We start from the raw sequence: 12,618 nt of genomic DNA on the forward strand, positions 1-12,618 counted from the left end.
TCCAAACTTCTATCAAACAGACACTGGACTCCAAACTTCTATCAAACAGACACTGGACTCCTAACTTCTCTCAGGGCACCAGTCACCCCTTGGGACAAGGACACTTGTACATTAGGGCTAAAATTCAACCGGACTGTAGGAAGGCTTTATCTGCATTCTGTTCCACAGTCACAAACATCTGATTCAACTTGACTGATTACATACGCACGCATGGGAATGCACACACACACACACACACACACACACACACACACACACACACACACACACACACACACACACACACACACACACACACACACACACACACACACACACACACACACACACACACAAACCCTGTATTTACAATAGACAGACATCAACCCCCTGACCTATGACCTCACCAGCAGTGTGGGCCAGTCAGAGGCCAAGGGACGGTGCCAGGAGTATGCCGGCCAAGATGTGACTGTGGGAGACTAATGAACTAATTGATCAGGGTGGAAGGCCTCTGGCCGTCACTATTCCTCAGAGGATCATACAGCCAATGAGGCCGATACAAGGGCCAAACCACAGGCGCTCCACAGTACGTCACAGTCAGAGTCCGATCTTTATATGACCACAGGCAAACTAGCTCTCCACAATACAGCTACTCTCCAGAAAGTTAATATTCATTCAATTCCTAAGAATATATTATTTGGCCATTAGTGGAAAGGTGGTCTGAATCTGAAGTTTGATGTACGGAATTATGTGATTCGAAGTCTGTCCCATCAAACACACAGCAAGACAAAAACACAGACAGACACATAAACAGATGGACACAGACCTGATGCACCCATCAGATTCCCCACAACAAAAGTCAACACCAGCGATGGTGTTCCTCCCTACAAAGAGACTCCGTCAAGCAATGGTCTAATGGCAGATTTCAAAACTGTGAAATCCATTCTCTCATAGCTGGATTTAAGGATTTTCAGTAAGCCAGAGATTGTTACGGTTTTGTTGTAATGAAATAGCCATCTAATTGATGTCTCAATTAGAATATGTGCATTTCCTCAATTGACCACTTAATCATTGAAAACGACACAGGCCCTGAGCTTAGACTAAATCCCATGCCATGATTACCTATGGACTTTCTGAGAGGATTTGATGAAATAGAGAGCTAGTCATCTCTTAGCATCATAGTATCTTAGTAGCCTCTTCTAGCTCTGTGATAGTGGATACTGTTGAACCTTACCTCTCTTATTGCAGGGTCCCAGCTGACGGCTCTAGTCTAGCTACAGTACCAAACAGCACACAGCCCATGAACTTCCGAGCTCAGCCTGGTCCCAGAACTGTTGTGCTGTACTGCCAACTTCTGAGGTCGTCATTGGCATGACGACAGCCAGAGAGGGCTATTCGATGCAAGTATGGGAACGGGCTTCTCAGGGCCTAGACTGGGGTCCGTCTCTGGTTTGGGTCTGGCGGCCCTCTCCCTCCCTACCTCTCCAGACCCCATCAACAGCCTCTCTGTTCAGCCTACATGTGATGTGAGAGGTCAATGTGTACACCACAAGAATGAACCAGCCACTCAATGTGGGGATCTTTGTGCATTTTCCTTATCCCTGCCACTCTCTCTCTCTCTCTCTCTCAGCCTCTTGCTCCCTATAGTCCTGACCTGGCTCCTTTGAGAGTGCTTTCCTTCCCCACTGTGAAGCAGCCTTCTTAGGCATCTCACAGACCATTCTATACCTTATTGCTCCAGGTCTTCCATGGAGAGCGGTCACGTGACACAGCATTTGTATAGATGGGGGAAATGCATTGGCTTTGTGTTCCATGCTGAATAGCATCTCTCAGTGTCGCACATAGAAAGTATTTGAAATGTGAGGGACAACTTAACATTGAGGGAAAGCAGGATCTGTCAAATGTGCCTCGCCTTATCTTCCTCAAATGGCAGCCCTTACATAAATGTCAGTGCACATTGACAAATGGGACTGGTTATGTGAGAGTTAGCTCACCCTCCTGGCTTCCATCCAGGCAGCTCAGCTCCAACTCGGGTCTCTCAATGAGCTTGACTTCCCACTGACCAAAGCTGGTTTCTCAAGCTCATCTCTCCACCTATTGCCTCATGTTTAATCTCCCAGCTCTTTCATTAGGAACACACCATGTGTTACTTCTAAAGCAATGAACTGGCCAAAGCTCATTTAAAGCTAGATCGAGACCAGGGCTCTTTTGTACACAGTAGGAATGCCAGAGATGTTGGTCGAAGTTGGGGTTCCTATAACAGGGGTGAACATAACTATGGCAACACAGGCGCAAGGTCTGCTCAACCATAGGAGTTCTACAATACCGATGCCCTCGGTTTCTCATTCCAGTCAGGCCTGACCCAAATTACAATATCCTGGGAAAAACACTGTCCCCAACAACACGCATGCGCACACACATGCACGGCCACGCACAAATACTCTCTGTCAAACACACTCACACACACTGCAAGCATAGGTCTTTATAAGAGGACACCAAACGGAGCCAATAAAATGACTAGTCTAATGATATGCTTGGAGAATGAAGGGTTGTGTTCTGGTGGGCGTGCACCTCTGTAGAATTGTGAAACTTAACAGATGGAGTGATTCGAGCAGTTGTGCTACAATATGAAGAATAACGAAATATCGTCTTAGACTAGAGGAAACATAGATGTTCTTAGAAGTCTTGAAGTTTGCAACGAGTCCTACAGCATACAAAGTATTTGGATAAATGCTACTTTTGGAGTTAATCCCTTACTGTAATGCAAACACTAAATATTACAGGGAGACACAAAGCCCTGCAGCTCTCTCTACTGTTGTTTTCATTTCCTCTTGAGCTTGTTTTGAGCTTCTTGTTCTTTACTGTTTTATTTGTCTCACATACGAAGCCTGAAAGGGAAATATATCCAGTTTAAATTATAAATCCTTTGTAATTGAAAAAACAAGAGCTTTTATGTTCATATACCTGAGCCTCTGAGCCTTCCACCTTCATAATTGAATAAACCATAGAAAACACATGGACAATCAAGATGGTTTACAGCAACAGTGTGCTGAAAGGGATACAAAAACAACACCCATAGCTTGTGGTGATTAGTATCTGCAACCATAAATTATAATCGAGATATCCAGGAAAAAAAACTTCACAAAAAGGCTCTCGAGCTATACTTTGGTTTGTCGCAGTATTTAGTGTATTATTAACCTGGGATGTGGCACGACATCCAAAACAAAGCAAGACAGAGAACACTTACTACACAGAGAGTTAATAATGATGCTGCCAACTCAAAGACACCAGTTCCACTATCCCACAACACAAACATTCCCCCTACGCTCCTTCTGTTATCACTAATTGTCCATATCTGTCTAGGCTACAGTTGGACTCATCTGATTGAGAGTCGGCCCATTCATACTCCCCAGACTCCCAGCATTGCTAGTCCCTGTCTGCCTCTCACAGTTCTGAAATCTCCCTCCTCATCTCAGCCCCAATAGCTTCACACGCCACATCTCTCCTGGTCACCCAACTACCAGCACACATCCAAGTGTGCACCTTGCTCCGGTTAGAAGTACTTACTTTGAACTGGAGGTCTGGTGGTTGTTCCAACGCTTTGCAATAGTTTGTGAACTCTCCTCTCATCTGCTCCTCACCCCTGCTGTCAGTCACTCTCTCTCTCTAATTCTCTCTCTCTCTCTACCTCCCTCTCTTTCATTCACTTACTCTCTCACTCTTGTCTCTCCACAAGGCTGGGCAAACGATAGCTGTTCCCCCCCTCCTCTCTCTCTCTCTCTCTCTCTCACTTTTTCTCACCCTCTCATTTCTGTTGCTGAGAGAGGAGGGCTTTCTGAAAATCTTGGTTTCCTGACTCGTGATCAGGATCTCATTGCCACAAGGTCACTCCAGGGACGGCCCGCTTGGCAGGGGAGCAGCACTCAGAGAGAGAGAGAGAGAGAAGAGAGAAAGAGGGGGTAGAGAGGGAGACAGGAGGGAGGAGAGGGAGCACTTTGAACCAGAACTGGAGCTATGGAGTCACACTGGGGACAGAGAGAGAGAGCGAGAGAGAGGTTGGGTTGGGTTGTGGTGGGGTGGGGTGGGGTTAGCTACAAACTATTCTTCGTACAACACTCCATAATATGTAAAAATGTAGGTGTAAGTCTTGTGCTTCCAGTGAGTGGTATTATATGGATCTACAGTGGATGCTTAGCTGTGTTATGGTGTGTTTGTATCCAAGTGGGAAGTGGGAATTTACCACATCTGGGGAAAATCCACTTGAACGGCCCTCAAACTGGTAATTACTAGTTAAATCAGCCATGAATCCCTTTGTGACAGGAGGAAAGGAAGCTTGTTGACTGCAGCAGGGAGAGGCAATTGAATGTCCCCCCCCCCAAAAAAAAAAAAAACTATGTTTTTTTATACATTTCTAGCCTGTCTATCTATGGGTAACAGGGTTGACGTGTTATGCTCAACTCACTCAGTTTTTTACCATAAAGCACCAGAAAATGGCGAAAAAGAGTAGAACCAGCTCACCTGCTTTTACACTATGATTTGACCATTAGATGTTACATTTTTCTTTTAAAAATAAATCATTTCTTAAAACAAGAGTTCAGTTCATGTAACAGTGTTGACCTTAAAATGAGGAACATCCCTGTAAATGAATCACTAATCACTTGAAATAAATAAAGATCTTCAGAAATAACTTTGTCAAAGCAACGAAATAACTAGGGCTTTACAATGATGGTGAAAATTTGAAGCATTTTGGGGGTTTGTGGGCTAAAATCTTCCTAGAAGTCTCAGAGGGTCCACGGAGAGACATGTCAAAATTCCGAATTTTGTCACTTTAGCCTTTATTGAAAATCATTGAAATATTTCCCGATGTATTTAACATATATTGTGATATAGACTTTACATATATATATATATATATATATATATATATATATATATATATATATATAGAATGAAGGGTCAAAATAGTCAAAATACTATTGAGTTATAGGAGTTTGGATCAGTTAGACTTTAACTGGTATCATTCTCAATCGACAGCACTGTACTTCTGTCGACTACAACTGCGTTCGACAAAGAAAGTAACTTTCTGAAAACTCTCCCTCTTCTCAATGAATTTCAGTTGTAATTTGCTGTGGGATCCTCTTAATGGTGACACTTTAACAAGTGGTAGGAGCATAATCACGTCCGCTGCGGAGCAGATGGCTGCAGATGACCTTATAGGAAGCGTCGCCCCCTGTTGCAGCTGGTTCTGACCGGTTTCGACAGATTACAGCACACTGAATCAATAACGTGTCATTAACACTGGATATTCTACAGCCCATGTACAATACTGACATCAGACTAACACTGCCTATACAGACAGGCATGCAGGCACAAACACACACACACACACACACACACACACACACACACACACACACACACACACACACACACACATTGAAAAAAGAGTCTTGTGTTTCATAACAGGAGCTTGAGCCTAGACATACTATTAGACAGGCTTTTGATGCTGGTTTCTAAGTATTTATCAGAATGTTTGTTGAATGTCTGTTTTATCAATCCAGGTTCTCATTTGATATCAAATATCTGTTTGAAAAGATCTCATCTTTTTATGGAATGTATTTAGATTGCTGGAAAGTGCCTTTCTCTACCGCATTAGACAAAGTGAAAGGACTGAGTATTGTCCAATCTATAGAGGAGGACCTACCCTGTGTTGTTGGTAGAGGAAGAGGAAGCTGTGCACCGCATTATATGCTTAAAATACCTATTTGAATCATCAGCTCACATGCAGCCTCTTCTATCGGTGTCACACTACAGTTAAAGTAACTCATTCATTTGAGACATTCATCAGGAAAACATAATCAATGGTCATTCGTCAGTATGAGTCATGGTCCCAGGTGGTGATAAGCCACTCCACCATCCCCTTCCTTCCTTCTCATATTCTTCTCATCAATAATGAACTCACTCCATTTGCTCCCCTCCCCTAAGTGTGTTATATGTCCCACTATGTCCCTCTTGAGCTCTTTCAATGATGCCATTTTTATCAACTTATTGAATGAAAAATGAGACACGATGAATTGGAGACGCGATGAAAAAGGACTTTGGTCAACACCAGACGTTTTATTCTATTTATTCAATCCAGACCAACTGTGGATTCGCCATTATCTCAGGGCACCGCTCTCAAAAACACAATTCACAAGCAGAGGACGTTGAAAATTGCTCTCTCCGGCAGGTCCCGTTCCTACCTCATTATTTTTTATCAGTTTAAACTGGTTGTTGGCCCTATGAACCTGGCAAAGTATAAGGGCTTTTTCTACCATTAGGTTAGCCCCATCTCATCCCTGTTTCTACCATTAGGTTAGCCCCATCTCATCCCTGTTTCTACCATTAGGTTAGCCCCATCCCATCCCTGTTTCTACCATTAGGTTAGCCCCATCCCATCCCTGTTTCTACCATTAGGTTAGCCCCATCCTATCCCTGTGTGTGCGCGTGTCGAACGTCTATCTGATGAAACCAAATGAAATCCCCTGTTAACGCCGTCGTGCCGCTGCCTCTATGACATATGGAACACCTACCTACCCGAGGCCCAGAGACCCGGCTGTCGTTTGCTCTGTCATCTCCCAGACACAAATACGTTGGCTGGGAGAAAATTGCTGAGCAGAGAGCAATATTGTTGGGGAAACATCGCTAAAAGGGAGCATACGGCGGAAAGGGAGAATTACTTATTTGTTTTCTTTCATTCTTGCAAATGTTCTCTGCTATGTGTCTGAATGGAAATTGAGATTGAACTTATTTCTGGGTTGAAAGGAGTCTAAACTCCTCTACCTTGATGGAAGCGAGAGTCCATTCCGAGTGGAGGAGTGGAAATGACATAAATCAGCCACGCAAACAGAGCCAGGCTGACAGCTAACACTCTGGCCATTGCGGACAGGTAACTGCATGCATCTCGATCAGACTAGCACAGAGACAGGCTGACAGCTAACACTCTGGCCATTGCGGACAGGTAACTCCATGCATCTCGATCAGACTAGCACAGAGACAGTCTGACAGCTAACACTCTGGCCATTGCGGACAGGTAACTGCATGCATCTCGATCAGACTAGCACAGAGACAGGCTGACAGCTAACACTCTGGCCATGGAGGACAGGTAATTCCATGCATCTCGATCAGACTAGCACAGAGACAGGCTGGGCTGCCACTGTCTGGCAAGCTAGTCCTCTCCAGTGTCACACAGCACAGCAGAACAGCACCACACGGTGTTTAGATAGAACACATGAGATCCATCTCTTCTGTCTGGATCCATACTACACAGTGGTCCTTATCCAATTAATCTTAGCAACTTTGGGTCCAACAGAGACAGCAAGAGAACAAATGGAGACAATGTCTAGACCAGTCTCTGACCATCTGCGTGATTGAAAGTTTTGACCTAAAATGTATGGTCCAACTTCAGCATGTGGACGTCATGCCCCCCCACACCCCCATCTAATTTCTGTTACACACACAAACAGACTTCATACAAACACATTTGGAGCACCTCTGGGGCACTGGAAGAGACTGAGATCAAACAAAACCAAGAGGGGGAGGGGCCTAGGGAATGGAACCCATCAATACAGATGAAAGTGATGGCAATCTGTTGACCCAATCATTGAGGAGTTCTCAGGGGGTAACTCTGTTCTTCACTGCATGTCACCGTGGAGCGTCTAAAACCTATCAGCCTGGTGATTAAATGTCAGTGTCCTTCGGTGCTCTTTGGATCCATTTATTTATTATCTATTAAGACGCTCAGAATCCGATGACATCTGCTCTCCACTTCATAATTGCCTCCAGGACGATGGCCAAATGAGTATCTGGCTGACGACGTTAATCGCCAGCTACGGTGAGCTCCAAAAGTATTGGGACAGTGACACTTTTTGTTGTTTTGGCTCTGTACTCCAGCACTTTGGATTTGAAATGATACAATGACTATGATGTTAAAGTGCAGACTGTCAGCTTTAATTTGTGGGTATTTTCATCCATCTTGGATACATCATTTAGAAATCACAACACTTTTTGTACATAGTTCCCCCATTTTAGGGGACCAAAAGTATTGGGACAAATTCACTTGTATGTAAATAGTTAAGTATTTGGTCCCATATTCATAGCATGTAATGACTACATCAAGATTGTGACTCATTTGCTGTTTCTTTTGGATGTGTTTCAGATTATTTTGTGCCCAATAGAAATTAATGGTAAGTAATGTATTGTGTCATTTTAGAGTTACTTTTATTGTAAATAAGAATAAAATATGTTTGTTAACACGTTTACATTAATATGGATGCAACCATGATTACGGATAATCCTAAATGAAACGTGAATAATGATGAGTGAGAAAGTTAGAGGCATAAATATCATACCCCGCCCAAAAAATGCTAACCTCCCCTGTTATTGTAATGGTGAGAGGTTGTCTTGGGGTATGCTATTTGTGGGTCTTTAACTTTCTCACTCATCATTACTTTGGAGCACACTGTATGTGATTTGAGGGTCTGTTGGCTAGCAACCAGGCTGGATGTGTCACAGGACCCACTCCAATCCTGAAAAACCTCACACAATCTGACAGGTTGGCAAACATGTCAAAGACGAGGCCACTCAGTTCCATGTTGTTGGATGTTTCACTGGCTGGAAAACAAATAGGTGCACAATACAGTCTTTTCTTATCGGGATCAAGTCCTCTCCAACGCAGTTTAAACTCCCACATTTTTTTATGACCCTCATTAATTCAAAATGAAGTAATGAAAAAAATTCTATTATGCCAATTTAATTTCAAAAGATTCTCAGTTGCATAAAAAAATCATGAGCTCTTGGCTGAGTATTAATATTTATGCGTCTGTGCCACTGCTTATAAAAGTAAAGAGGGTTTTTTATAACCCACCCAAACAACCCTTATCAGCATGATGTTTCCCTATAACGAAAGCCTTCGCAATGCACTTTCTGAGGAACATTTCATTGTTCTATATTATGCAAAAGTCTTTCAGGTCGAAGTGTACTCTTTCTTGAATATACTACAATGACTATCACAACTACTACTACTGCTGCCTCAGTGTATTATATGAATAGGATGCACAGTTCAAAGTGAATTTCTCCCTGTGTCAAGGGATTTTACTACACAATGTATTACAGTTTGAACTAAATATTTCTAACCGAATGTACCTCTGATACTGATCCAACTGAAGCCTTCTCTCTTGTACCCACTCAGACAGCAGCCACCATGAATCCTGGTCTAGTGCTCCCAGTGAACTGATTCCTGATGCTTCTGTGGACTTGTGTGGGATCTGACAGCTCCTGATGTGCTGCCCTTCTCCCCTGTCTCGAGAACCCAGACCCTCCAAAGACCTGGCTGTTTCAGGTTGCAATTGGATGGAAGGAAAGTTCATTTAGCCCTGACAATTAATCTGCAGGAGCCAAACACCCTGTCTGGCTGTTGAAGCGTGACAGCGCTGGCGAAGCAGCAGCAACAGCCAGCCTGGACGGGTGCGATCTGTCTCTCAGCTCGACACTCTCACCCAGTCGCCATGCGCTTATCCACCTACAGACGCTCCACCTCAGAAACTCATGCATTTTTAATGGCTTATTTCAATGTGCAAGGATGCCACGTGTTTGTTCTTATTAATGGCTTTTCAATCATATGCGGCAGAACTATAATTCTAAATGTTGTATTTGAGGGTCAATTTTGTAAACAAAAATGAATTTTGCAGTCAAACAAAGCTAAACAATCGCTCCCTGCAAGAAAAGAGGTTGTATTAATTAAATCCTCCAGTTCTTCTTTGCTTTTTGGCATTCGAATACATGTCCTACTTCAGTCTTCTGGGATCGGGAGGATGATGTACACTAAAATAATGACTAGAGCTGCAAGCACCGCAGGACTGGGTGTGAGAGGGAGAGAGGGGAGAGAGGCAGAGAGAGAGAGAGTGTGAGAGATAGATGAATAGAGAGAGGGGCAGAAAGTGAGAGAGAGGGGGCAGGTCTTGCAGTATTGTGTCACTGCTTATAATTGAAATCTATACCCTGAGGTGACCAAAACCTCTGTTAGACATGTGATTTATATGTGTTCTATCTTCCAGACTTTTCTTGATCAACCTCAAAGATTTCTCAAAAAAATTCTCTAAATAATCTGGTGAAATATTGAAAACAACTCATGTTTTGTTTGTGTTCTCTGATTATGAATCCTCTGTTCAGAACAAACTTAAGACATGTTTGCGCATTATTCTCTACTATCACAATGTCACATCTCGCTCTTTCTCTCCTTTCAAAGTACATTGTAAACATGACAAATCTAGTGAAAAATTATAATTTTCCTTTTCACATGTATCTGCCTAACATGCAGTGTTGTGTTCTCAGCCTCAGAGGAAAACCTCTGTGTTTCTCTGAGCGAACTGTCAGTGATCTTGGCAGCAGACTGAACACTGAGATTAGTGCCAGTGGGAGTGAACATTGAACAGAGAGTTAAGGTGGATCAAGCCTGACTTGGGCTGCTACAGATGATGGAACTTTGTGCCCTCGGGAGCATTGCACAAGCTCTGTGTTTGGTTTGGTCAGTTTGCTCTTTCTTTGTAATTTTTGTCTGTTGCCACTGGGTTTGGCTGTTTGTTCTCAGGTCTAGCCTTTTATCTTGCCTGTGTAAAGCGCTGGAGAGGGAGACAGAGATGGGGCTGTGACCAGGAAATGAACCCCTATATTCACTATCACCTGAGGACATTGAGGAATTGTCTCTCTCTGAAACATTCATGTTGATAGCTGCTACGTGGCAGAAGATGCAGATTAGACATACGACTTACCCTCCTCGCCCCACCCTTACCCTCCTCACCCCACCCTTACCCTCCTCGCCCCACCCTTACCCTCCTCGCCCCACCCTTACCCTCCTCACCCCACCCTTCCCCCTCCATTCCTGCCACAGAGGCAGACAGAACAGTGACCTGTAAATGGTGTGATACACTCCTTCTGGCTGTGCTTTATAAAGAGTATCTTTCCATGCAGTTTATATAGAGAGCAATACCCCCAAAATAAAACACTTCTGTCTCACTCCAGCTGATCACTGGACATCAGTGATAGCAGAGAGGGGCCTGCAGTGGAAATTGATTGGAAAATAAATGACCACAGGCAGCATAGACCTTGCCGGAGGCCTGAGGAGAAAGAGGTTGAATCTCCATTCCTTCTAAACTCCTTTGTGGGACAAACGTAAAAAACGATTTAGAAAATAATACTAAAAAAGTTATAAGAAACCAAACCTAGCTAACGCTAATAATCAGATGGGGACGGCGTCAAGCGCTGGCGTTATTTTTGGCTTTCGTTCACTACTAGGGCGTGCTGCTTCTTCAGCAGACACTGAATTGTTTTTGATTGGCACGGGGCAGCAAGCCCTCATTTCTCCTCTCTCAGCCTCCTCTCTAAATCAATGGAGTGTATAAACAGATCAGTTTAGTGGGCTGCTGCCTCGCCGTTCACAGGTGCTCACTGTCAATCCTGCCAGTACAAAAGTAAATAAAAATCCATAGCATTGACACACAGCAAGTGCCTCGGTGATCTGTAATCAGTCTTCCTCAACCTGTAGTTTGGGTTAGATTCAAGACCGTACTAGAGCAGATTCATGGTAATGGATACTGTAACATCAAACCATTACAATGGAAATTAACATTATTGGTGGATTGTGTTTGCATACAGATGTCGGATTTTAATTTGACATACACTACCATTCAAAAGTTTGGGGCTACTTAGAAATGTGTCACTGTCACGTTCGCCGTTCAAGGAAGACCAAGGCGCAGCGTGTGTATCGTTCCACATTTTATTATCACTGTGAAACTATGCAAGACATATAAATAGACTAATAAACAACAACAACAACAACAACAACAAACCGTGACGAAGAGGTGCAACATACACTAACTCAAAATACAATCTCCCACAAACCCAGGTGGGAAAAACAACTACTTAAGTATGATCTCCAATTAGAGACAACAATGACCAGCTGCCTCTAATTGGAGATCATCCCAAAAAACAACAACATAGAAATACAGAAACAAGAACATGACAACATAGAAAATCTAAACTAGACACAACCCCGTCACGCCCTGACCTACGCTACCATAGAAAATAAAAGCTTCTATGGTCAGGACGTGACAGTCACGCCCTGATCTGTTTCACCTGTCCTTGTGATTGTCTCCACCTCCTCCATGTGTCGCTTATTTACCCCAGTGTATTTATCCCTGTGTTTCCTGTCTCTCTGTGCTAGTTAGTCTTGTATGTTTCCAAGTCAACCAGCGTTTTTCCCATTCTCCTGCTTTTTGCGTTCTCCTTTTTCTAGTCCTCCCGGTTTTGACCTTTGCCTGTTTTTGGACATTGTACCCGCCTCCCTGACCATTCTGCCTGCCTTGACCACGAGCCTGTCTGCCACTCTGTACCTCATGGACTCTGATCTGGTTTTGACCTTTTTGCACCATGCGCTCTCACCACTGGTGTCCCCCAGGGCTCTGTTCTAGGCCCTCTCCTATTCTCGCTATACACCAAGTCACTTGGCTCTGTCATATCCTCACATGGTCTCTCCTATCATTGCTATGCAGACGACACACAATTAATCTTCTCCTTTCCCCCTTCTGATAACCAGGCGGCGAA

General features: G+C 43.6%; 1 protein-coding gene across 3 annotated transcripts in view; it reads right to left on the minus strand.

The window, feature by feature from the left end:
- The window catches only part of ptn (pleiotrophin), a 52,722-nt gene extending 43,321 nt beyond the window's left edge, over window positions 1-9,401 (minus strand). The window contains exon 1 of one of the 3 annotated variants that reach the window (XM_014153494.3): window positions 9,163-9,401. In XM_014153494.3, the coding sequence (XP_014008969.1) occupies window positions 9,163-9,386 (224 nt within the window). In that variant the 5' untranslated portion in view covers window positions 9,387-9,401. 3 annotated transcript variants of the gene reach the window in all.
- Between the last annotated feature and the right edge of the window lie 3,217 nt (window positions 9,402-12,618).

The sequence above is a fragment of the Salmo salar genome, chromosome 17, assembly GCF_965601325.2.
Source record: "Salmo salar chromosome 17, fSalSal1, whole genome shotgun sequence".
NCBI lineage: Eukaryota > Metazoa > Chordata > Actinopteri > Salmoniformes > Salmonidae > Salmo > Salmo salar.